This window comes from Myotis nattereri (genome assembly GCF_964212035.1).
Source record: "Myotis nattereri genome assembly, chromosome: 16".
Taxonomy (NCBI): domain Eukaryota; kingdom Metazoa; phylum Chordata; class Mammalia; order Chiroptera; family Vespertilionidae; genus Myotis; species Myotis nattereri.
The window spans coordinates 55792703-55817214 of NC_138091.1; the positions used below are offsets into that span (position 1 = coordinate 55792703).

Below are 24512 nucleotides of genomic sequence, written 5' to 3' on the forward strand. Positions count from 1 at the left end.
AGCTTTAAAGGCTGCAGTGGCGGACACGAGCCGGGGAGGGCGGGGGGTCCCAAGCACAGGACCCCTCCCCCCTTCCATACCCCTCCCCCCGCCCCCCCCCCCCCGTGAGCCCCTGGTGGGCAGGTCAGACCTGGACCCTTTGCTGTTGGCCAGAGTTCAGGTTGGAGCCTCGGGGCACTGTGGCCGCTGTCCCTGTGGAAGTGTCACTGGGTTTAGGCGTCGGGGTCAGCGCGTACGAAGCACTTTCTGGGTCCTTTCCGGGGCCCGGGGCCTCTGCTGCCGCCGCAGCTCTGCCTGGGCCCCATCGCCGCCCGGGGCCGTGCTGGGCTGGTGTCTGCAGGCGCCTGTCACCTCTGAGAAGGCGGGCTTCCTGCTGTGCTCACGTCTGCGCTGGCGTCTCCTCACTGGGAAGTGGGGGGCTCCTCTTCCTCCCGTGGTCCTGCTTCCCAGGGGCTTTGCTCCCCATGTTTGCTGGCCGTGTGGTGGGGCACGTGAACTCCACGCTGTGCGCAGGCGGCGCTGACCCTGTCGTGCGGTGACCTCCGCCCCCGTGGCATCCTCGTCCAATTTGTCCCGTCCCCTCCTGCCTGTGGCCCTGGGAGCGGCTCCTTCCTGCTCACTTCCTCCTCCGCAGACCTTCCCCGGGACGGGAGCGAGGGCATGTCCCTGCTGTCGGTGACCAGGGCCTCAGGAGTGGCCGGGCGGCGCCCGGGGGGGTGGGGCTAAGCCCGGGCCTGGGAGGCAGCACCAGGGCTGTCCCCCTGACACTGACCGTGTCCCAGGCCCTTCTGACCAGAGATGGTTTTCACACTCAGTCTGATGCCCGGCCAGCGGCCCCTCGGCCCTCGCCCGCCTGGCCCTGGGCTGTGGTCCCTCGGGCTGTGGGTCAGGCTCCCTGGCCGCTGCATTTTTCCTCATTGCTGTGCTGACCGCTCCCCTTCCCGTTCCTTCCGTCCTTCCGGCCTTTTCTTCCTGTTCAGGGTGGAAGCTCCCTTAGCGGCGGCTCCTGCCCACGCCCTGGTCTCAGGCCTCGTCCGGCTGCCAGGACGCGCGCCTGCCCTGGTCCTCCGGGCCCGCCTCCCCGCGCCCACGCCGCAGAGTGAGAGACTCCGTGTGCAGTTCCCCGTGGGGCGCAGAGCCGGCCGCCCTCCCGTGGAGCAGCGAGTGGCCGCTGCCTTTGGTCGTCCGTCGCCTGCGCTGCGGCCTCACAGGGCCTCCTCCCGCCTCCTCCCGGCCTCTGTTCCCTGCGGTGCGTGGGCCACGCTGGGTCGGCCTGGGCGGCTCAGCCTCACTTTGATGTGCAAGTGGCTTAGTTAGGAGCGCAAACTGCCTGAGTTCCCAGTTCTGGAACCTTCCGCAGCCCTGCTGACCCCGCCAGCAGCTGCCGGCCCCTGAGTTCAGTCTCAGACGCGTCCTGCGATCTGTGATCTGCGTGGAGGCGCTTGTGGCCGCGCCCCTGCTGCCTCCACTGCCTGCGCGGCTCTGCCAGCCCCGTCCTTGCCGTCCTCGCTCAGGCGGTCAGCGCGGTCCAGGCTCCAGGCCAGTCCCCACCTGATGCGGACACGCCTGCCCCGGGCGCAGAGCAGGACGGACAAGCCCGCGACGGGTCTGCGCAGGTCCAGGCGCCTGCGGGGCTGTGTCCCCTGAGGGACCCGGGGCGGCCTCTGGGCTGGGCAGGCGGCGAGGCCGGGCCTGGAGGCTGCAGGGCGGAGGGCAGAGGGCGGTGCCCTCACCCCAGTCCTCCTGACCCCAGGTTGTCAGAAACGCCATCGGCCTGGCGGGAGCATGGCATGGAGCGAGGGTGTTCTGGAATGTTGGGGGGAGGGGCTGTTGGGTGTGGGCCCCTCTCTCTGCCCTGAGGAGCAGAGTCCTGGCGGCAGAGGCTGCCCTGCACGGGGGAGGGGTTCGTGTCCGTCTCCCCCGGGGTGCTCTGCAGTGGCCATGCCCCCCAGGCTCTCCTGGTCCTGTTGCTTTCATTTCATTTTGTGTAACATTTTTATTGATTTCAGAGAGGCAGGGACAGAGAGAGAGAAACATCCATGATGAGAGAGAATCATGGGTTGGCTGCCTCCCGCACACCTCTCACTGGGGATGGAGCCCACAACCCGGGCCTGTGCCCTGACCAGGAACCAGACCTCCTGGTTCCTAGGTGGACACAACCGCGGAGCCACGCCGGCCGGGCTGAGCTTTAAGTTTTTGGGCGTTTGATTCAGGCAGAAACAGAGAACAGTGGGCCTGGCACCAAGGGAACCAGAGCAGGCCCGCGTCCTCCCGCCTGCGCCCGTCACTGTCGCCCAGGCATCCCGGTGTGCGGCTCCCGCCCTGTCCCGCCTTGGTCAGCAGGCCCGGGGCACCGGGGGGGGGGGGGGGGCGGGGGGCTTGCTGTGGGCTGAAAGCACACATGTGCCCATCCCAGTCCACATCCGTGTGCCTCTGGGTTTCTCCCAATGTTAGCTCCTGGGGGGCCCCTCCGTGGGTACTCCCTCCAGGGTGCCATCCGTGGACACCTTTGGCACAGGGGAGGACCCTGTCCCGGCATCTGTGATGCCCCCAGGCTGCACCTTGAGCCCGTCCCACCTGCAGCCAGGCCCAGGCTCCTCCCTGTGACGGCGGAGCCAGCGAGGCCAGGACGGGGAGGGGGCAGAGGCCCTTGGCACGCTGCAGGCATCACACGTCACGTGCAGGAGGAGGGTCCGTGCCCGTGGCTGACCCTGGCTTTGCAGGGAGGCCACGGTTACACAGCTTTCTGGAATGTTGTGGACTTTGCTGGAAGGCGGCACGGTCGTGGCAGTAGCGGGGCACAGCTTTCTCCGGACCGTCTGCCTCATCCACGCGTGGCGTGGCCGATGGTCCCATCGGGAGCCTCAGTAGGGTCTCGCCCGGGGGTCTGGCCCGTCCAGGCGGCTGCGGGGGCTGTGTGTCGCCCTCCCGGCTCCCACGCACTGCTGCGCGCTCGGCCTTTGAAGATGCCGCTGTTTGTGATCCGGGCGTGTGTGGGCTCGCAGGCCTGGCACCCGCATGGGTGAGAGCAGAGCGGGAGCTCCCTGCTGGGCCCGGCCTCTGGGCGGGGCATGCGCTGGCGGGAGGGCTCCCTGGAGCCTGAAACCGGGCTGGGCTTAGTCATGAGTCACTGGATGAAGGTGTGGTCCCAACACCCCTGGCGTTTGGCTGCCCTCCACCTGGTCCCCGAGCGAGGGACAGGCCAGCGTCCCTAGGAGACGCCTGTGGGGCTCGGTGCCTCCTCCTGTCCCAGCGGCCGCGATGGGCCCCCAGAGGCGCTACCCTGCCAGTCCCCGGTGGTGCTGCTGGAATGCAGGCTGACGGACGGGGGCGCCCTTGCCGCCTGACCCTGGGCCTCTGAGATGACACCACGGGCTGCTCACGGGGCGCCGTCAGCCAGAGCCCGGCCTCCCCTGGGCCCCCGGGGCAGCAAGCTGAGGTGTGCAGTCAGACCGCACAGGGGGAGCATGCCGAGGTCCCATAATGGGCGCCTGGGTGGCAGATGGCGCCTGTGTCCCGGGGATCAGTCGGCGCCCTAACTGGGTCCACGTGTTCTTGCGGTGGCTCCATGGCATCAGGAGCCGTGGCTCAGCGAGTCCGCAGGTCCCAGGCGTCTGGGGGCTGCTGGGAGGGATGTTGGTGGGGGACAGCGAGGTGTGGCCGGAGCCCGTCCCGGACACAGGTGCCTGCAGGCCGCTGCCCGGTGCCGGGCTTCCTGCCTGTGGTGAGGTGAGGAGGAGCCGGCAGCCTGGGCTCCACGCTGAGCCCCTTCCTGCCGGTGACGCGGGGCCGGGGGCTCTCCCCTGTGCTGGGCGGGGCAGGGTGAGGAGGCCACTCACGTATTTAACCTTCACCCGAGACCACTTTCCCGTTGGTGCTGAGAGAGGAGGGGAGGGGGAGAGAAATGCCGCCGTCAGAGAGACAGCGATCGGTTGCCTCGTGCGTGAGCCCTGACGGGGCCAGGGATCAAACCTGCAACCAGGTGCGCGGCCTCGATGGGAAATGGAACCGGACGCTTTGGTGCACAGGGCAGTGCGCTCACCACTGCTCAGCACTGGCCCTGGCACAGGGAGGCCTCTACCCCCTCTCTGGCAGGAGCCCCGACCCGCCCCGCAGGTTCACCGGGAGGAAGAGGGCGCACGTCCACGCTGTTCGTCGCCCACGGGGTGTGCCGCTCGGCTCTGGGCCCTGTCCCGGGAGCGTCGCCTACCCCTCAGGCCCGGGCTCGCTGGCAGGAACGTGTTCTGTTTAAAGCCCAAACGGGTCTTAACTCAGACCCAAGAGGTGCGGTCACTGCCCCCTGGGACTCGGGGTCCAGCGTGAGGGCCGAGTGGCCTCCGGGGCGCTGCTCCGCCCCCCCTCACGGTGCAGATGGGGCTGCCGGGCTGAGCGCCCTAACCCCAGGGCCGTCCGTCCCGCCCATGTCTCCTGGTCCGAGCGCCCTTCAGCCTGTCAGGCAGAGTGCAGACGGTTAGAGCGCCGGCTCGCGCACCAAAGGGTCACAGGTTCGATTCCCAGTCAAGGACACCTACCTGGGTGCGGGTTCACTCCCCACCCTAGGTTAGGGGACAAGCAGGAGGCAACCAATCAATGTGTCTGTCTCACATCTCTCCCTCTCTATTCCCTCCCTTCCTCACCCCCCTGTCCCTCCCCCACTCCTTCCCTCCCTCCCTCCCTCCCTCCCTCCTTCCCTCCCCCCTCCACTTCCACTCTCTGAAAAGCATCCCCTGGTGAGGATTAACAAAACAAAGCAAAACAAAACAAGAACATGTTGTCTTTTCTGGAAAAAAGTCAGCCTGGATCTCTAGGCACATCAGTGCTGTGAGCGGCACAAATCGCAGGGACTCTCCCAAGAGGCAGGAGGGCCGGCCGCTGGCTCAGGGCTGAGCGTCGCCTAGGAACCAGGTCGTCACGGGTCGATTCCCGGCCAGGGCCCAGGCCCAGGTTGCAGGCTCGATCCCCAGCGTGGGGAGTGCAGGAGGCAGCTGATCCATGATTCTCTCTCTCATCATGGATGTCTCCCTCTCCCTTCCTCTCTGAAACCAATAAAAATACATTTTAAAAAATAAGTAGCCCTAACCGGTTGGCTCAGTGGATAGAGCGTCAGTCTGCGGACTCAAGGGTCCCAGGTTTGATTCCGGTCAAGGGCATGTACCTTGTTTGTGGGCACATCCCCAGTCAGGAGTGTGCAGGAGGCAGCTGATCGATGCTTCTCTCTCATCGATGTTTCTGGCTCTCTATCCCCTCTCCCTTCCTCTCTGTAAAATCAATAAAATATATATTTTTTAAAAATAAGTAAAGAGGCTGAAGAGCCTGCTCCCAAAGGTGTCGCCAAAGGTTGGTTCCCTGTCTCAGGTGCTGACGAAGCAGCGTTCAGCCAACAGCGTGCAGGGGTGTCAGCGTGCAGGGGTGTCAGGGCCGAGAGAGAGAGGCGGGCGGTGGGGCGCGTGGGGCGGGCTGGGCTGGGCTGGGCTGGGTGGCAGGAGGCACACGGCCGGGACCTGGCGAGGCTGAGGGGTAAGGGCTCAGCCCGCTCACCCAGGGCCGGGGGTGCTGTGCAGAGGAGGCACGGGGTCCCTGCACTCAGATGGGTTAACAGGAAAGTGTGTGCATGTGCATCTCAGGGAAGCAGCGAAGGTGGCCGTCTGGGGCCCAGGCGGGCGATGGGCCTGGGCTGGGGGGGGGGGGGGGGGGGGTCCGCAGGCTCGGGAGGCCGAGCTGGGAGGAGGCCGTTCTGTCCCTTTAAGCCCAGAGCAGGGCCTTGGTGACTCAGCCTCTGATCCCCCGGCCTTTGAGGGAACCGGGTGCGGCTGGGACGGCCTCACACCCACCCCGAGCCTCTGCCTGCCGGGAAGGGGGGCGGGCTCAGGTGGGGGGGCGGCTCCCTGGGGCCTGTTGAGCTCGGGTGGGAGGGGAGTCAGCACCCGGCTGGTCCGAGGCTCAGAGGAGCAACAGAAGGGTCCCTGCCTCCTCTCCCGCCGCGCCTGCCCCCATGCCCGCTTCCTGGCCCCCGGCCTCGGCCGGGCAGCAGTCGCCCTCCCTCGGCCTGGCCCACGCCTGTTTTGTGTTTTCCGGCATGCCCACCCTAGGTTTATTCCACACGATTCTTTTACTCTACACAGCAGAGTACAAACATTATCCAAAACGCTGCAAAGTTCCACGCAGCCTCCAAGCAGAAATGTCATAGTACCGGCTGCACCCAACGCCAAAACAGTGTGTGCGCGTTGCCAAGGGAACCGAGGGGGGGTCTGTGAGGCCCTGCAGAGCCCGCTCTCCGCTTGCTCACCGCTTCCGAGAAAGATGTGGGCGGTGGGGGGGCGGGGGTGGGGGTGGGGGTGTGTGGAACAGAACCACCCACAGCCACTAACACGGGGGCTTGACCTGGAGGCCAGGACCCAGCAGGGAGTGGGCTGGGCAGAGGAAAGGTGCCCTGGGCGGGCGGCTGCCCCGGGCCCCTCTGCCCGCTGGCGGCGCCGCTGTGGCTCTCGGGGACTGGAAACCTGGGTGCTTCCTGCCAGGAAACGGAGGCCCCTCAGAGGCTCAGCCCGGACCCCCCGGCTCCCTCCGCTCCGCCTGGCTTCCCACCGCCCGCCCCCCGCCCCCCGCCTCCCTCCCGGGAGAGTGTAAGGTGTTGCACAGTCAGGGCCCGCACGGGGCATGGAGCCCGACTCGGGCGGCGGGAGGTGGCCGTGAGCCGAGGCCTGGCCACGAGCAGTCGCCTCTGTCTGGACCGGCTCCCGTCGGAGCGCCAGCCTCTCGACCTCGTCCCTGCGCCCGGCTCGCGCCTCCGGAGTCTTCCCTCTCCCAGAGCCGGGGTGGGGAGCAGGTGCAGCGCTCCCCAGGCTGAGATGTCACCGCCGTGACCCTGTGTCCCCAGCAGGTGACCTCACCAGTGATGCCTGTGTTTCCAACAGGGTTTGTCCCACGTGTGCTCTGGGGCCCGTGGGCACCGCCCCCCCCACCGGCCCCGGGGTAACGCCCTGGAGCTGCAGCCCCGAGAGCCGGAGGGGCGGGGGGTTGGAGCGGCACAGGGAGACCCGTGTCATAGGGACGGACCATCTCCAGCAGCTTCCCGATCCCGGGGCTGCGGCCATCACCCTTGGAGGTTTACAGACGCTGGGAAGCAGGCCCCGGGGCCGCCCCCTGGACTCGGGGAGCAGCAGGGCCCCCCAGAGCCTCCCACTGGGCTCAGGATCTGACCTAAGTGGCTGGGTGGTGTGCCGCCCACCCCACGAGCTCACAGGCACTCGGAGCAGCAGCACGTTAAGGCCGCAGGCAGTGCCCGGGGCCTCGGTCCCCCAGAGGGTGCTGACGGGAGCAGTTCCGTCCCCAGCGTGCAGGGCGTGCAGGGCTGGGCTTGAGGGCGGCAGCCTGGCCTCCTCTCCTGGCCGTGCCCACTTCCTTTCTGCCAAGGGGGCAGCCGGCTCCTCACGCCCCCTCCCTGGCCGGTTCCCTGACACCACAACCCTCTGGGGGTGGCGGGAGGAGCAGGTGAGGTCAGCCTCAGCCCGTTCCCCTTGGTGTGGGGCTGATCACACGTGGTTACAGCCCCGTCCCGGCCCCTGGGACCCGCGCAGAGGCAGGCGGGCCAGCCTGAGCTGCCGGGAGGGTCCGAGCGCCTCGTAGGCACCCTCACCCCCTCCTCGCCTCCCTCAGCGGAAATCTGTGGGTCTGTCGGAGCCACGTTTGGGAGCGCCCAGCAGCGCCCTGGGAGGGAGAGGAACTCAGGCCCCAACAGCGGGCGGGGCCTGGATGGCTGGGGCCGATCTCGGGTGCCCAGGAGGCAGAGCTGGGGCCCCACAGGGTGGGCGCCGGTCCTGCTGCTGGGGTGTTGGCTGGGGCCAGGTGGCAGCTGGAGCTGGGTGGCAGGGGCCCGTCCACAGACACTGGTCGTGGTCGGTGCTCTGTGTGCCCGTGGCTGGCAGGGCGGCGCGTCAGCAGCCAGTGGCAGGGCAGGTGACCCAGAGCACCTGGCCTCCCCAGGAGGGCCGTGACCTGGGTGTGGGGCCATCGGGGGTGGTGGTGGGTCTTGGAGGGCAGGGAGCTTCGCCTCAAGGTGCTGGAGATGGTCCTCGTGGCTGCCCCAAAGGACCCCCAGTCCTGCGGCCTCAGCTGCCCAGCCACGAACAGGGAGGACATCCGGGCGCAGGCAGCACTCGGGGACAAGGTTTGCGGGGGGTGGCTTCCCTCGGGGTCGGGTGGCCGCCGGCTCCGTGTCCACAGCACGTGCAGCGCCTGCCACTGAAAAGGGTCCCCGGCAAATACCTGCCAATCAAATGAACGCGGACTCGACCGCGCCAGCGCCGCCCTCCGCAGCCACGGCGGGTCCTTCGTGCCCGAGCCCCCCGACATCAGGCTGGGAGGGCCTCCAGGTGACCGCTGCTCTTGTGCGGACACCCCGTGTCCACTCCTCCCTCCGAAGCGCTGAGGGGCCCAGGCCACAAAGCTTGGCTGTCCTAGGGATGCTGGGGGCCGGGTGCACTCATCGCTGCTGCTGCCAGCCGGTGGTCCTTGGGTCTGGCGCCCCACTTGTCAGCCACGTGGGGGTGACGGGGACGTTGACTGAGAGTCCTGATCCCCGTTCTCTCTCCTGCCTCCTGTGTGCAGGCGACGTCCTCTTCCAGATGGCTGAAGTCCACCGGCAGATCCAGAACCAGCTGGAAGAGACGGTGAGGCTCAGCCCCTGGCTGGCCTGGGCCGCGTGGTGCCCGTGGCCTTAGACGGCCAGGGGGTCTGACACCCGGGCTGCTGTCCAGCTCCGCCCAGAGCCTCCTGGCTCCGGGGAGCCTCCCTGTCCCTGCAGGGTCGCCAGCTTTGGGATCCGATGGCTCCTCTTTCCCCTGGGGTTACCTTCCCGCCTGTTCCAGGAGCAAGACCCTGCCTCCTTCCCCCCCCTACTGTGTGCTCCCCGCCTGCACTTCGGAGCTCTTCCCAGCCCTACTGTGTGCTCCCCGCCTGCACTTCGGAGCTCTTCCCAGCCCTACTGTGTGCTCCCCGCCTGCACGTCTGAGTTGACTCTGGTGTGTGTTCTCTCTCCAGCTGAAGTCCTTTCACAACGAGCTGCTCACGCAGCTGGAGCAGAAGGTGGAGCTGGACTCCAGGTACCTGAGTGTAAGTAGCCCCGCCCACACCTACCCGCTCCCTCCTGCCCTCTGAGCCCCATCCAGTGGTTCCCCCGACATTCCTGCCCATGGAGACGTCATGGGATCCGAGGTGAACCCCGCTGCCTGGCTCCCCTGTGCCCCCCTCGGGGCTGTTGGTAAAGATGCTGGTGTGAGGCCGCTGCTTCCTGGAAGCCACACAAGCTCCCTCTCACTCGCTGTGACCATCGAGCCCTCGAGCTCATCACCTTCCCCAGCCTGACCTTGGTCTCCGGGAGCCGCGGGCGGGTGGCTCATGGCCGCCGTGTGGTCGCCCGCAGGCCGCGCTGAAGAAGTACCAGACGGAGCAGCGGAGCCGCGGCGACGCGCTGGACAAGTGCCAGGCCGAGCTGAAGAAGCTGCGCAAGAAGAGCCAGGGCAGCAAGAACCCCCAGAAGTACTCGGACAAGGAGCTGCAGGTGGGCCGGCCTGTGGGAGGGACAGCGGGCGCAGGAGCGGCGTGACTCGCCCTCCGCCGCCGGGCCTGCAGGAGGGACAGCGGGTGCAGGAGCGGGGTGACTCGCCCTCCGCCCGGGACCGCACGCCCTGCAGCGGGCAGTGAGGGCGGCTCCCAACCGCCCACAGCTCGCTCAGGTGCCGGGGCGGCGCGTGTCCGTGTCCTGGAGCTGGTGGGTGGCCAGAGGCCCTCGTGGACTGTCGCCCTGCCCTCTGCTCGGCCCGGAGAGTGATCCCGACTGTCACTCCAATCAGTGCGCACTCGCCCGCCGGGCCGGGCCTGGGCACGCGCCGCCCTGCAGGGTGAGGCAGATGGCACTGGAGGGCGGGGCGGGGCCAGCGCGTCCTGCCACTCCGCCTCTCGCCAGGTCGCAGGCCTGTGTGCTGAGCGGGCGAGGATGTAGGGCAGCAGGATCCTGAGGGGCCTGGCCCCAGTACCCCGATTCAACCCCCCGGCCATTCCACACAGACAGGCCCGCCACCTGCTCTCCAAGGTCACACGTGACCCAGATAAGGAGGGACCAGAAAACAGGACACACTTGTTTGTGAAGAAAGTGTCCAAACATGCTCCCCGCGGTCAGGAGTGGCAGCGTGGGGAGCACCTGGGCAGGCGGGAGGGTGGCACTGGGGTCCGCCCTCAGCTCAGAGCCCACCTCCTGCTAGCGTCGGGCTGGCTGCAAACACTCCCTGCTGACAGGGCATGAGCACAGGCATGTACACGTGTGTGCCTGTGTGCGCGCACATCTGTGTGTGTTGCGTGCATCTCTGTGTGTGAGTGTGTATGTGTGTGTGTGTAGTGCTGCTGTGCACCTGTGTGTGCATGCGTGTGTGTGTGTGGCAACGGCAGATGAGGATCAACCCCCTGTGGGAAGCGGCCGAGCGCTGGTGGAGGCAGTGATTCTGTCACCAGCACCCGCCCGTTCCGCGCAGCCTGCAGCCTCTCGTGTGTCCTGTGTGTGTCTTAGAGTTGCACGGACACAGCCCTGCCCTCTGAGCACACCTTCCTGTGTTTCCCGCGTCCCTGGTCTGTGAACCATCGTGACTCGTCACACTTGAGGCCTGGCCACGGCAGCCTGAGGTGCAGCCCTGGAGTCATTCCGGCCTCCGCGCCTGCGAGCGGCCGTGAGGTGTCCCACCCACCCCACCCGGGGTGGTTTGCCATGTTGCTTCCTGGAAGCCTTGGCCAGGGAACAGGGAAGCACTGTCCGGGCGGAAAACACCCTCAGCGCGGGCTGGCACTAGGGCGCCCCTGGGGCTGGCACGGGAACAGGCCAGGGCAGGAGGCCGGCTGGTGCCGGTCAGCGCCTGTGCCCCGGTCTCCCCGCGGTGCTGCGTTTGGGGCAGCATGGAGCCCACCCATGTAAAGTGCGCACAGCCCGCTCGGCGTGTCAGCCGGCCCCGGCTCCTGTCTCTGGGGGCCCCCCCGCCCCCCCGGCTGTCGCAGGTGAATGGGGCCGCACGCGGGTGGTCTCTGCTTCCACTTCCCGCAGCAGCACGTGTGCTGAAGGCTCACCAGGCTGGAGCCCGGCCCTCTCCCTGTCTGAGAGCCGTCAGGGAGGGTAGAGGTCACGGCCAGAGTGTCCCTGTGTGGCCACGCGCCCTGCAGGCTCGCCTTGGTGGAGGCGGTGGCATTCCCCCATGGCGCCACGGCAGGGGCTGTGGGCGTGGCTTGCTCAAGCTCAGCAGAGGTGGGTCTTCATGAGAGCCCAGTGTTGGGGTCACCTGGTGTGTCTGGAGCCGTTGGCCCACCTGCACCTCCTGAGTTCTGAGGTGGCCTCACCACCCTCCCTGAGTTTCACACTCACAAAACTGGCCCACCTCACAGAGACCCCCACAGTCAGGCAGCCCAGGCCCTGCCCACTCTGCCCTCCAGGCCCCTGGACTCCTGGGTACCACCACCCAGGCTCATCCACTGGGGCCAGAGGACAGGCCATACCCAGAGAGATGGCTGTCTGTGAGGTGGCAAGGGGGGTGGGGAAAGTGAAGTTGGTAAGACTTTGCCCCTGAGAGAGCAAGACCGAGGGTGTCCCTCTGTCTGTCTATCAGTCCGTCAGTCCTTCAGCATGGGCTTCCTGTGAGTGGGGCTGGGTCAGAGCCAGCCACTGGCGAGAACCGCTGGTGATTGAGGCTGTGCTTTGGGACTTCCACGGGCAGAACTGGTTGCAGTTATAGGTCGGGGACAGGCACGCAGAGGCACCTGGGCGCTAACTAGGACGCGGTTCTCTCGGGACGTGGGCATGCTCCCCGCCGCCCGCCCAGGGCTCCCCACCCTCCAGTCATCGCGGAGGAGACCACGGGACAGTTCGTGGAGGACGTCCCATGAGTCACAAGCCCTGGCTGGCGACCCTGGTCCTGGGGTCTCAGCCATGCGGGGGTCCCCTCTATGGTGGGGTGCTGGTGCTGCAGCCTGACTGGGGTCTCTGTTAGGGTTGCAGGCAGTCCCGCCCTTGGAGCTGCTGGTGGAGGCAGAGTCCTGCTGGGGAAAGTGGGGGGGCACCTGGGGCTGGGGCTGCCAGGGGCCCGGAGCAGGCGGGGCTGGGGGGGGGCAGTGACATGCAGCCCGGCTGGTCCTGGTTTGAGACCCTGGGGCGGGGTGCCTGCCACGTGCTGCCCGACAGGCCCTGGGCAGCTTCAGCGGCCACGCGAGCCGTTGGCCTCCGCTCCCCGGGCTCGTGGGCTCCGGGAGGCGCGTGCGCCCCAGCGGCCTGAGGGGAGCGGCGGCTTCTATTTCAGGGGTGTGTAATTAACAAGCAAAAACAAAATAACCGTAATTTAGATCGTCAAGGAGGATAATGGCAGAGGCTGGTCCCGTTCCCACGTGGCCTTTGACGAGGCGCGGGTGGCGGGGCCCTGTGCCTGCGGTTCGCAGGCTTGGGGAGCGTCCGGTGCTGGCGGCCCTCTGCGCGGCCGGGCAGGGCCTCGGTGGGAACGGAGCGTGAGAAGCCGGCGGCTCGGGCGGTGCAGGGCTTCCGTGTGCAGAGAGGCCTCTGCCTGTGGGGGCTCGGCTCCTTTGTGCCCCGGACCGAGCTGCGGCCATCCCCCCCCCCACCCCACGGGTGCAGGAGTGTGCCGGCGTCTCCTTCCCTGGCGCTGGAGTAACGTGGAGCCTCTTCGGCCTTTAGAGCCGGGACAGGCTCCCAGGGCGGCCGGGCAGTCACTGCCCCCTGACGGGGCCCCGGGAGCACGGGGAAGGCACAGGAAGCTGCTTCAGCGAAGTGGGTGGTTAGCTGCCTGTTCCCGGAGTGGTTTCCAGCACGTAACTGTGCAGCAACGTTAAGGAAACATTTTGCATCTTTTTCTACTGAGTCTTTGAGCCGGGTGTGGCTTTGGCACCTGTGAAGCCCCTTGGCGACGGGAGGCGGGGCTGCCCGGCAGGCGGGGGCCTCCTGGTCGTGCGTCCCAGCCCCTCTGCTTCCACGAGGAGCCGAGACCCCGCGGCTTCAGCACCTGCAGAGGCCGCCAGCAGAGCAGGTGTGAGCGTGACCTCCGACCTTCTCCAGGTCTCGGAGCAGACCCCAGGGCTGGACAGTGGGGATCCTCGAGGGGTGACCTGCCCCCTGGCAGCTCCCCAGGGCAGTGGCTCAGGTGCCTGTGGTCCCCAAGTCCCCTGGCTTGGGGGGGGTTTGGTTAGTGGGCTCCCTCTGGGCCTCTGTACTGGGCGTGGGGCGCGGGCACACACCAGCCAGCATCCTGAGGGGTGTGGGCAGCTGGGTCTGATGGTCCCGGACCCCTTGCCAGCCTGTGACGGCTGAGGTCCTTTCCCAGGACACCGGAACCCGGGCTCGGGGGTCCCTGAAGCCACCAGGGAGGCCCCGCTTCTTCCAAGTGTGACCGGCAACATGTCCTCCCTCAGCCGAGTGGCCGGCCCTGCTCAGCCCCTGCCGCCTCTGGCCCTGAGCTCTTGTGTTTAAATGAGATTTTTCAGGGGCCTCTGACCCAGGGAACCATGGCCCTGGCCTGGCCGCACGCAGGGTCCTGCAGCCCGGAGCTTCACCCGCTGACCTAGGCCAGCTTCCCGGTTCGTGGTGAGAGTGCCAGAGCCGGGAGGGCCCAGGCGTGGCCCCAGGGAAGCCAGGGCTGCAGCCAGCAGGTTCCAGGGACCGATGTGGCCTGGGGCCCCCTCGCTGTCCCTGGAGGGCCGTCCCTGCGGCAGCGGCGGGATGGCGCACTCATGAGCTGCCGGGACTGAAGGGGCCGTGGTTTCTGAGAACCTGGGAGCGCGGCCGCCGCAGGGGCAGAGGCAGAGGGTGCATCAGGCACGTGGGCTCTGGGCGCCCCTCCCCCTGAGTCACCCTGGCTTTGGAGGAAGAGCCGCGTTCTGATCACTTTTGTCTTCTCCGATTACAGGGCTGCTCAGCCCCCGGTGACTCAGTGGGAGCAGCCGTGGGTCTTAAACGCTTTCAGCTGGGTGTTTCTATAGCGCCGTCGCCATAGCACCCGCTAAGCCGGGAACAGGCACAGCCGGGAGGGGCCGGGCGTGGGGCCGGGCTGGGGACAGGCTGCGGCCGGGCCCTGTGCAGCGCCCGCTGCCAAGCCGCCAGAGGTGCAGGGCCAGGCCTCGCTCTGTCCTGTGCACTTTTCCAAAGCGCAGACGCTGCTTGCGGGGCGTCCTGCCCACAGAGGGGCCACCATGGCCTGGAGCCCGTGGTGGGCACATGCCCCTCGGGTCCCTGGGGGGAGGCTCCAGGCGTGGCCTAGATCCCAGGAGCTGCCGGAAGCCGTGGTCTCCCTGCGAGCGTTGGCGTCAGGGAGGGAGGCCAGGCAGCCGCTGGTCCTCGACAGCGTGGTGGCCACGTGTTCTGTGTCCTCGCGAGGGCTCTGCCTCGGCTGCTCGGTGCTCCGGCCGCCGGACACCCAGGGCCCTGGGGAAGGTGGCGGCTCCCCCGCCCTCACGCCCCAGCTGGGGGGGGGGGTAGCATTTCTCCCGCCTTCACCCCGGGAGGCGTGGTCCCTGGGGAGATAGACGCTCGGTGGCCCCCGGCCTCTGCCTGAGCTGCCCCCCCATCGAGCTCCTGGTTCCCACTGGAGACCGGCCTTTGAGTAACTGGGAACCTTAAAAATAAGACGCCCCCCCTCCCGCCCGGGGGCTGCCAGCACCGCTAATGAGGCCAGCCCTCGCCTGGTCCAGGCAGGTTCCTCTGCTCCAGGGACTGGGGAGCTGAGTGCAGCCTGGAAACCCAGAAACCGTCCCCAGCCCGCTGGCGCCCGAGGCTGGAAGGAGCTGTTCTCAGCAGCGCACTCCCAGCGATGCACCCAGGGGGCCCGCGTCCCCGTTACGCTGCGTCCTGGGTGACCGTGTCCTGAGTGACCGGTCAGAGCTGCCTTTGCTGCTCCGAGCCCCATCCAGGTGGCACTGCCTTCACCCGTGCACCCTCCCTGGGCCTCTGCCCGAGCTGGGTGGTCCCCCTTCCTGCACATGCCCCTCTCTGAGCAAGCCCTTCCCCCCCAGACCTTCTGCCCAGAGTATGTCCCCAGCCCCTGGGCCCGCTGCTCTCCTGTCCTCACCAGCCCCTTGTGGGCCTTCTCGTCGGGGCTTCGGGGAGTGAACAGCCCCCTCAGCCGGCGCCCTGACACCGCGGAGCCAGGTGCGACCTGAGGAGTCGTCCCCCCCCCAGCACACCTCACCCATTGGGTCTGGCACAGGCCTCCAGGGCCCGAATCTGCAGGCTCCCTTCCTGCTCCCTGGAGGAGCCTGTGCAGGGGAGGTTCTGGGGGGCAGGGCGGGGGGGGGGGGGACACTGGGAGGAGGCCTGGGGGGCAGGGCCGGGAACACTGGGAGGCACGCATTTCCATTTCGTAACTAGAGGAAAAGTACTTTGAGCTGAGCTGTTGGGATGTGGAGGAGGAGGAGGAGGTGGAGGAGAGGGGGGAGGGAGAAGAGGAGGAGGGGGAGGGGGAAAAGAAGAGGAGGGAGGGGGGAGGAGGGGTGCAGAGGCGGCCAGGGCGCCCCTGCTGGAGGCCTGGAGCCTGTGTGCAGATCTTTCTCCCCAGGTGCCATCCTGGGGCCCCTCGGGCACATTCCTGGAGGGGCCAGGCCTGACTCCCAGAGGCGGGGCCTTGGTCTGGGGGTGGGGTAGCTATTTTGAGGCCCATTTAAGCTGCCCTCCCCAGGGAGTTTCCTATGGAAAGCTGGGTGGTCGGCAGGGGGGGGCTCCCAAGTTCTGGTGGGGACTGGGCAGGGCCTGCCTTGGGGGGTGCGGCTCACTCGCGCTGGCGGAGCGTCGGCTGGGCCCACTCCCGGGGCTGGGCCTCGCCCCGCCCGCTGAGCGCGGCTTTGGCAGGAACAGCCTGCTCCCTGCTCCCTCTCCGGTCGCCCACCTGGGCTCGGCACCGCCTACCCGCGCTGAGTCAGAGCCGCGGGAAGGTGCTGGATCGGGCGGGGGAGGCTGCCCCCTCGCGGCCCGGCTCGCACCTGCCGCAGGACGGCTGCTGCGGGAGAGCCGTTCCGCTGAAGCCCGGGCAGCTCCGCAGCCCAGCCGGGCAGGTCGGCCCGCACATGCACCCGGGAGGGGGCGGCCTGCAGACCCCACAGGTGTGCGTGGCTGCTCTGCCTCCCAGGGCCCCGCCCACGGTCGTGCCGCTCATTCCAGAGTTTCCAGCCTGCAAACCAGAGCAGCGGGCCGGCACCACGCGCCTCCTGTGCCGCCCCCTCGCGGGGTGCGGGTTAGTCACGCTCCCTGCAGTGCGCTGAGCTTCCTGGGCGGCGGTTTCAGATGCTCGGAGTCAGGACCCGCAGGAGGTGCCAGCCCCACACTGCCGCCCGGTCCCGCGTGGCTGCCAGGCTCAGAGGGGAGGGGGGGAGGGTACCCCCAGGCCACAGGGGCACGTGGCTTGGGCTGCCAGACTGTAACTTCTACTCAAATCCCATTGGCCAAAGCAAGTCACATGGCCAAGGCCTGCACCAATGTGCTGGCCAGGAACCGTCTCACCTCCGGTGGGCGGGGCCAGCAGTCACCCTGGGGGGGGGCAGGTCTGACCTCTGCCTGCACTTTCCCCCCAAGCCCCTCCCCTTCCTCCCTGTCACTCACCGGGAAGTGCTGGTCCTCTGTCCAGGGGCCTCCGCGGGCAGGGCCTGCTTGTGCCATTTTTTTGTGACTTTACGTTTTGTGAAAAGACCCAACGTGTGATTTACCATTTTCAAGTTCGGAACGTCATCTCCCCAAACTGATGCCCTGTCCCCTCTGGACAACACCTCGCTGCCCCCCAGCCCTGACCCCTGCCGGTCCCTTGAGCCCCCCACTCACTGTAGCCTTGGGCCGTCTGACCTATCTGGGGCTGGTGTTTCTGGACGATCGTAGTTGGGTCTGAGGACTCGGTCAGGGTGAGGTGTGGGGTATCGGTCGTGCCCATGGTGGTGAGTGGGCGTCCATCAGGCAGCCCAGAGAGCCGCCCTGACCGCATCCAGGCGCGAGTCAGAGCCGGGGGTCAGGCTGCAGAGTGGACCCGCCCCAAGATCTGGGGTGGCTGGGGCTTGGGTCCAGCGGAGGCCTTGGGGGCCGCCGTGCTTGTCCCGGCAGCTTCCAGCCTCGCAGGCGGCACTGGGGTTGGCACGCAGGCAGCTCCAAAGCGCCAGGTCTGCGGCGGGCACTTCCCAGCCCTCCCCGTGCGGCTCCTCAGCCCCTCCTGCCCTCCCCAGGGCTCCCTCTTCCCCGGCGTGTGAGGGGCATGGCCCTGCTCCCACGGAGACCTCGTTTCACCCCTCCACACACTGACACCCCAGGCCCTCTCCTCAGCCCTCCGTCATGAGGCAGAGCTGCCAGCCCGGCCAGTGGGCTCGGGTGGAACAGCGACCTATGAACCCGGAGGTCAAGGTTCGATTCCTGGTCAGGGCCAGGTTGTGAGTTTGATCCCCAGTAGGGGGCGTGCAGGAGACAGCCGATCAGTGGTTCTCTCTCATCATGGATGTTTCTGTCTCCCTCTCCCTTTCTCTCTATGAAACCAATGAAAATATATTTTAAAAAAGAAGAGCTGCCAAGGGGCTTTGCCTGCCCTGAGTGCCTCCCGTCCGAGCTGAGACGGGTTCCTCAAACATCCACACGCACGGGCCCCGGGATGCCCAGCGAGCCAGGATGGAGCAGTGGCATGGACATTTGGGCCAAGGCCTCGGGGAGGGGCTGGCCAGACACCAGATCTGGGCAAACGGTGCCCCCCCCTCTTGGGAAGAGGCCCCCAGAGATGAGCCTGACCCCTGGGGACACCTGCTCTGGGCCCCCTGCTGGAGGCGGGACCCCTGGCCACGGGGTCAGCGTGGGCAAAGGCGCACAGGCCAGGCGGCTGCGTGGTGCCACAGGCCTGTGGGCTGCCCACAGGGGAGCAAGGGGCGTCGTCCCGTCCCGTCCCGGCTCACGGGCCCGCCCTCTCCCTCCCAGTACATCGACGCCATCAGCAGCAAGCAGGGCGACCTGGAGAACTACGTGTCCGACGGCTATAAGACGGCGCTGACGGAGGAGAGGCGCCGGTTCTGCTTCCTGGTGGAGAAGCAGTGCGCCGTGGCCAAGAACTCCGCCGCCTACCACTCCAAGGTGAGCTGCGCCTTCGGGGCCACTTCCGGGCCAGAGGGCAGGGCTGGGAGGACAGCGGCCAGGCCAGAGGCTGCGGTGCCTCTGAGGCCAGTGTCGCTGACAGGCTCGGAGGGGTCAGCTCCTGGGAGGGGCCACACTGCCAGGAGCCCCTGTGGAGGCCGCTTAGCCCCCAGGGACACAGGCTCCCCTGCAAGGGCAGCCTCAGGGGGGCCCTGTTCCCCATAGAGCACAGGCAGGAGCTGGAGCCTTCTGGAACCTTCTGGGAGCTTAGAGCTGGCCGCAGCCTGCGGGTCAGTGGGGTCCGCACACACTCTCTCGCGTGTGCTTGATCCGAGACTCGGCTTTGGTCCCCATGGCCTGGCTCCGAGGAGACGTGCCCTCCCCAACCGAGAGGCTCCGGCTGCCGGGCCTGCCCTGGGCACCGTCCTGGGTGCGAAGCAGGGACAGTGCGGACCTGCGTCCTCTGGGAGCGGCGCGGCCTCCACCCACACACAGTGCGCTCTGCCAGCGCCTGCAGCCGGCAGCTGTGCCCTCTGGTGGCGGCCGGGCCCTGTGGCGGGTCAGGGAGAGCCGTGGTCCATGTGGGGCACCACTCTTTCCAAGAGGGGACACCTGAGGTCCCAGGCCCTGACCCAGCCCCCCCTCTGGGCGGGTACGAGAGCACAGGCACTGCCCCGGGCCTGGCTCTGACCCCACAGCAACGGCTCCATCGCCCGGGGCGGCGCTGGCCACTCTGGCCGTCTCCGACTGAAGTTGATCAGGGGGTGCCCTGACCTGGGGTGTCCGTGGTGCCAGGTCCCCGCTGGCCTGTCTCCCCAGCACCCCAGACTGTCAGCCGTGTGTCTCCACCAGAGCCAGATAGTAACACTTTCCGTTCGGCCATTGCTGGTGGGAGCGGCCCCAGGTGGTGTGTAAACACACGCGCCTCTTTGCCAGCCGGGCAGCCTGGCCTGCCGCCCTGGCCCCAGGTGTAATGGCCGGCTGGGGGGCCACACGGCTCCCCACCCTCCCGGCTCCCCCCCAACGGCCCCTCCCACAGCCCTGCCCTGCCCTGCGAGGCCTCCAGGCTCAGGTCTGTGGGGGTGGCCCCTCCTAGCATCTGGCGGTTTGTCCACGAGGGGCGTGGTCATTCCACGGCCAACCGTGTGGGCCGTTGGTCACGCCGCTGGTCACACCGCCTTCCTCGGGCCCAGGGAGGCCCGGCCCAGCCAGGCCTTGGCTTGCCCTCATCCCTGGCGGTCCCTCTCACGGCTCCTGCAGCCGACCAGCCCTCCCTCAATCGGGGCACGGACTCGGGGGCACCTGTGGTAGAGGGGCAGGCGCAGCCCAGCCAGGTGCGCCCCCTGGGGTGGGGTGTTGGTGAGGGGCCTCCCGGGGCCCGGCGGGCGGGGCTGCATGCGAGGGGCTGCATGCGAGGTGAGCGCAGGCCCTGGGAGTCTCCTGGGACGCGGGAGCCTGTGCCGCCCTGACCCGCCTGCTTCCCCTTCAGGGCAAAGAACTGCTGGCGCAGAAGCTGCCGCTGTGGCAACAGGCCTGCGCCGACCCCAACAAGATCCCGGACCGCGCGGTGCAGCTGCTGCAGCAGCTGGCGAGCAGCAACGGCGCCATCCTGCCGGGCGCCCTGTCCGCCTCCAAGTCCAGCCTGGTCATCTCGGACCCCATCCCGGGGGCCAAGCCCCTGCCGGTGCCCCCCGAGCTGGCCCCGTTTGTGGGGGTGAGTGCCCGGCGCCCGGAAGGCTGTGGGTGTGGGGGGGCGCCCCCCACAGCGGTCAGCACCCATGCTGCCCCGCTCGGCCTGGCCCTCCTGCAACCCGCCCCTGCCGCCTCTTCCCACAGCGGCTGTCCGCCCAGGAGAACGCGCCCATCATGAACGGCGTCTCGGGCCCCGACAGCGAGGACTACAGCCCCTGGGCTGACCGCAAGGGGGCCCAGGCCAAGTCCTCGTCTCCTCAGCAGCCTCAGACCAAGATGAGCGACTCCTACTCCAACACCCTGCCCGTGCGCAAGAGCGTGGCCCCCAAGAACAGCTACGCCGCCAGTAAGGGCTCCCAGCCGCCCCGCAGCTGGGGGGGCAAGGCTCACACACGTGTGGGCTTGCGTGTGCCGCACCTGGGACCCGGGGAGACTCCCTCCTGAGGGGCTTCTCAGGGCTCCCGTTTCCGTCCGACGAGTGGTGGGCGGTGCCCGGAGCAGGGGGTGCTGAGGAGGCCCCGGGGGCAATGGAACAGCTCCCGCCCTGGGCAGGGCAGGGGCGCGGGGTGGGGGGACCTGCCTCCCGATCGGCCAGTGGGAAGCCGAGGCCCAGCCCCGCGAAGGGCGGCAGCTCTGAGCCCCATCCCAGCGCCCAGGCCCTTCCAGGTCCCGAGTCCACCCGGCTCTGGAGGCCTGTCCACCTCCAGGCCCCTGGGACCGAGCTGATGGGAGGGGAGTGAGCCCCCTGCCCTCCTCCGGCCCAGCGTCCCTCACGCCCCTTTCGCCGCAGCTGAGAACAAGACGCTGCCCCGCTCCAGCTCCATGGCGGCCGGCCTGGAGCGCAACGGCCGCATGCGGGTGAAGGCCATTTTCTCACACGCGGCGGGTGACAACAGCACCCTGCTGAGCTTCAAGGAAGGCGACCTCATCACCCTGCTGGTGCCCGAGGCCCGGGACGGCTGGCACTACGGCGAGAGCGAGAAGACCAAGATGTGAGGGCGGGGCGGCGGGCGGACCCTGCCCTTGGGGGGTGGGAGTCGTCCCTGACCCTGGGCCCCACCTGCCTTCCCCCAGCCCACCTCACCCCGGCCCCCCACTCCCCTGGCCCCCCCACTCCCCCGGGCCCCGCCTCTCCCCTGACCCCCTCCTCTCCCCTGACCCCCCCTACTCCCCCGGGCCCTGCCTCTCCCCTGGGCCCCATCTCTGACCTGGGCCTTCGGTTGCAGGCGGGGCTGGTTTCCCTTCTCCTACACGCGGGTGCTGGACAGCGACGGGGGCGACAGGCTGCACATGAGGTGAGCTGGCCAGGCTGTGGGGAGTGGGTGCTGGTGGCAGCAGCTGTCAGCGCGGCCCAGGCCCTCCTGGCACAGAGCTTGGCTGGACTTCGTGAGGAGGGCGGCCGCTGTGTGTGGGCGGCCTTGTGTGCTGGCCCGTTGGGCGGGCTTCTTGCCCCTTCAGGACCCAGGGCACCCCTGCTGCCGTTCCCCACAGGGTCAGCCGTCTCGCCCTCTCCCTAATTTATTTACCTTTCAACACGTCTCTATTGGTTTTAGAGAAAGAGGGAGGGGGAGGGATAGAAAGAAACATCAGTGATGAGAGAGCATCCCTGATTGGCTGCCCCCTGCACGCCCCCCACTGGGGATCAGCCCTCATCCCCGGCCTGTGCCCTGACCGGGATGGAATCTTCTGGATCCTGGGTGGACACTCACACCAGCCGGCCCAGCTCACCTTCTGAGCTTCTCCCTGGCACATCTTTGTGCCCAGTTCCGAGTGAGGGGTCCATGGGATCCGGGCGGCTGCCACCCAGGCCGCCTAGAGCAGCCCCTGGTCACCGCCTCTTCAAGGGCAGGGCCCGGCATGGGGAGGTGGGGCCAGGCCAGACCCCGGGCTGGCATGTCCCTGAGCACCGTCCGTGCCCACAGCCTGCAGCCGGGCAAGAGCAGCAGCACCGGCAACCTCCTGGACAAGGAGGACCTGGCCCTCCCGCCGCCCGACTACGGCCCCTCCTCCCGCGGCTTCCCCACCCAGACGGCCAGCACCTTCAAGCAGAGGCCCTACAGCATGGCCGTGCCCGCCTTCTCTCAGGTGAGTGTGAGGGCTGGGCCAGGGCTGCGGGGGACCCCTGTGGGCTGACCACAGGCCCGGGCTTGGGGGTGGGCCCTGCCCACGCGCGTGGGACTGGCAGTTAGGCTCCACGTGCAGGCGTGGCTCCTGCCGCTCCTGGGCCCGGATGGGTGGGGCCTTCGGGAGAGGCTGCTGGGCTGGTGGCCTGGTGGCCTAGGAGGCTGGGGCTCAGGGCTGGGACCAGGCTTGCTGGAGGCGGCCCGATCCGCTCAGCCCCTCCCTCTCCCGCCTGTCGGCCTGTGTCCCCACCCACACCTCACTGGTCGGGGCGGGATCCTGGGGTGGCTGCCGGGTAGCCCAGCCCCACCTGCTCAGCTGCTCCTGCCACGGGATTCGGGTGGGCGGTCATCGGGTGGCCTGTGTGCCGTAAGTCGGCCGCCGGAGAGAGGAGGGCTGCTGGCAGGGGGGCCTTCTGTGCCCTATGCATCCTCAGCCGTAGGCAGCACCCCTCCCCCCGGGTCAGGAGGGCACTGGCCCAGCCAGGCCGGCTCGCAGCCATGCCCGGGACCCAGCCTGACTGCCTGCCTTCCTCCCCAGGGTCTGGACGACTACGGGGCGCGGGCCGTAAGCAGGTGAGGGGCTCAAGTTGTGCTGGGGAACTGGGGGCAGGGGGGCCGGCCCCTCCCTGGGGCCGTGGGGCCTCGTGGGTCAGGGAAGCAGGCCCGGGGGCCCATGTTCTGCCCCCATCAGACCCTTGGGCAGGACGCCCTGCCCCGAGGCTTCGGCCCGCGTCCCGGCCATCGCCGCGTGGGAGGGCCTCCCAGAGCTGCCTCTGTCTCTGTGGGGCGCGGGAGCCGGCGCCTGCGGCCCAGCCTGGCCCTGACCACGCAGACCGGCCCTCAGCCACACGGGCTCCTGGTCTCTCCTGCGGGCCCCGCCTTTCCTCCCTGGCCTGCCTGGTCCTCTCGGCACCGACGCTGGGGGCTGCCTCACGCCTTCTGCCCGCGTCCCAGCTCCGGGCATCCCCGGCACCCCCTGGCCAGGCAGCGGCCCTGAGCTGCTGGGAGGCTGCGTGGGGAGGCGCGGCGGCAGCTGAGCTTGCTTTGTTCACAGCGGCAGCGGCACGCTGGTGTCCACAGTGTGAGGACGCTGACCACGGGCACTGCTGCTCGGAGGACCCCCGCCCCCCTCTGTCTGGTCTCCATCGTTTCCTCTCAGCTCTCGTCGGTTTGTTTTTGGGTCGTTTTTCTTCCTCACCTGCCCCTCTTGCCTTTTTGGTTGGTGACCCCAGACTCTGAGATCCCCAAGGTCCATGGTGCTGCCCCACCTCTGCTCCCCGTGGACACGCCCATGCGTGGCCCGCCCGCTGGCAGCGTGAGCGTGTCCTGGCCGCTGCCTCATCTGCCGAGGTCACAACTCACTGCTCTTTCAAAGGCTCACTGTGAGCCAGCTCTGACGTTTGAAGAAAAAGAAAAACCTTTTAAAAAAAAAAACCAAAAAAAAACAAAAAAAAAAAACAAAAAAAACCAACAGAAAACAGGAAAAGGACTTTTTTCCCCCTGGAAACAAAAACAGAAAAACAGATATGCATGGACTCCGGTGTACGTACTGTTACTTCTGCATCTGACCCCGCGCACGGGGCACCTGTCAGGACAGGGAAGGGGCGGGCTCCCGCGGCCCCGGCCCCTGGGCACCGTCCAGGGCCACCCGCGGAGGGCCCCCCCGGCCTCCGGACGGGACGCCGGCGCCTGTGAGGGAGGCCGAGCCGCTCAGGCCGGGCTCCTGAGGGCTCCCTTCTCGTGGACTCTGTTGGACGGTGTGCCGAGCCCAGAGCGCGGGCGTCGCCCTCAGGCGTGGTGCCCTCACCCAGCGCCCTGGCGGGAGGGGGTCGGGGGCAGGCGCCGCCTGGCCGCGCACGGACATTCCAAAGACCTCCAGGGACCACCCCACCCCCGTCCCGGAAACCGGTTCTCGGACCGCCCGGCGAGGGTGTCTGGCCACCCGGCCGCGCAGGGCAGAGGCACCTGAGGGCGCTCACCCGCCCCCCCAGGGAAGCAGGCGCCCCCGCCCCATCCTCCCTAAACGCTCTCGTCTTTTTGTGTGTCTTGCTGGCTTCAGAAAGAGACACGCTGGACTCGGTGGCTACTGGTATTGCCTCCTCACACGCTGAAGCCGGGAGCACGCGAGGGGCGGCCCCGGCCCTTCCCCCCGCGGAGCCCGGGAGCCGCGGACGCTCCCTAACGGCGTCTTAGCAAGAGCCTCCGCGGACTAGGACGCGGCCCGTGGCGTTGGCGACAGAAGCCGCCCAAGGCACAGACCGTTTTATTTTTAAGGAAAATGCAAAAAAGCCAGGACGGGGCCTGTAGAGGAGCCTCCGCTAACGGCTCTCAGACCCAGGGCTCGCGCCTGGATGAATGTAGACACAAAACCGCCAACTTGTATGAAGATGTAAAGCGCTGAAGATATTTTTCCCGTCTTTTTTTTAAAATCTGAATTGTGCCCTGTACTGCAGTGGTTTGAATAAAAGTTTTATTTATTGCATCGAGTTGGGTGTGGCACCTCCTTCCGGCCCCACAGGGATCCCAGCCGCCACCTGGGAGCCGCACTCCCGGCTGGCCTGTGCTGCAGCCCCGGGGTG

The 24512-nt window shown here is 68.0% G+C and overlaps 1 protein-coding gene across 2 annotated transcripts in view; it reads left to right on the forward strand.

The window, feature by feature from the left end:
- Window positions 1–24512, forward strand: part of BAIAP2 (BAR/IMD domain containing adaptor protein 2) — a 40861-nt gene that overhangs the window by 11572 nt on the left and 4777 nt on the right. The window contains exons 4-14 of one of the 2 annotated variants that reach the window (XM_081109629.1): window positions 8608–8669; window positions 9040–9111; window positions 9422–9559; window positions 17966–18118; window positions 19608–19832; window positions 19955–20156; window positions 20601–20802; window positions 21037–21105; window positions 21733–21895; window positions 22472–22506; window positions 22988–23454. In XM_081109629.1, coding sequence (XP_080965755.1) covers window positions 8608–8669; window positions 9040–9111; window positions 9422–9559; window positions 17966–18118; window positions 19608–19832; window positions 19955–20156; window positions 20601–20802; window positions 21037–21105; window positions 21733–21895; window positions 22472–22506; window positions 22988–23018 — 1352 coding nt within the window. In that variant the 3' untranslated portion in view covers window positions 23019–23454. Of the gene's footprint in view, window positions 1–8607; window positions 8670–9039; window positions 9112–9421; window positions 9560–17965; window positions 18119–19607; window positions 19833–19954; window positions 20157–20600; window positions 20803–21036; window positions 21106–21732; window positions 21896–22471; window positions 22507–22987; window positions 23455–24512 lie in introns of those variants that run through there. The other variant, XM_081109628.1, reaches the window with a different exon arrangement.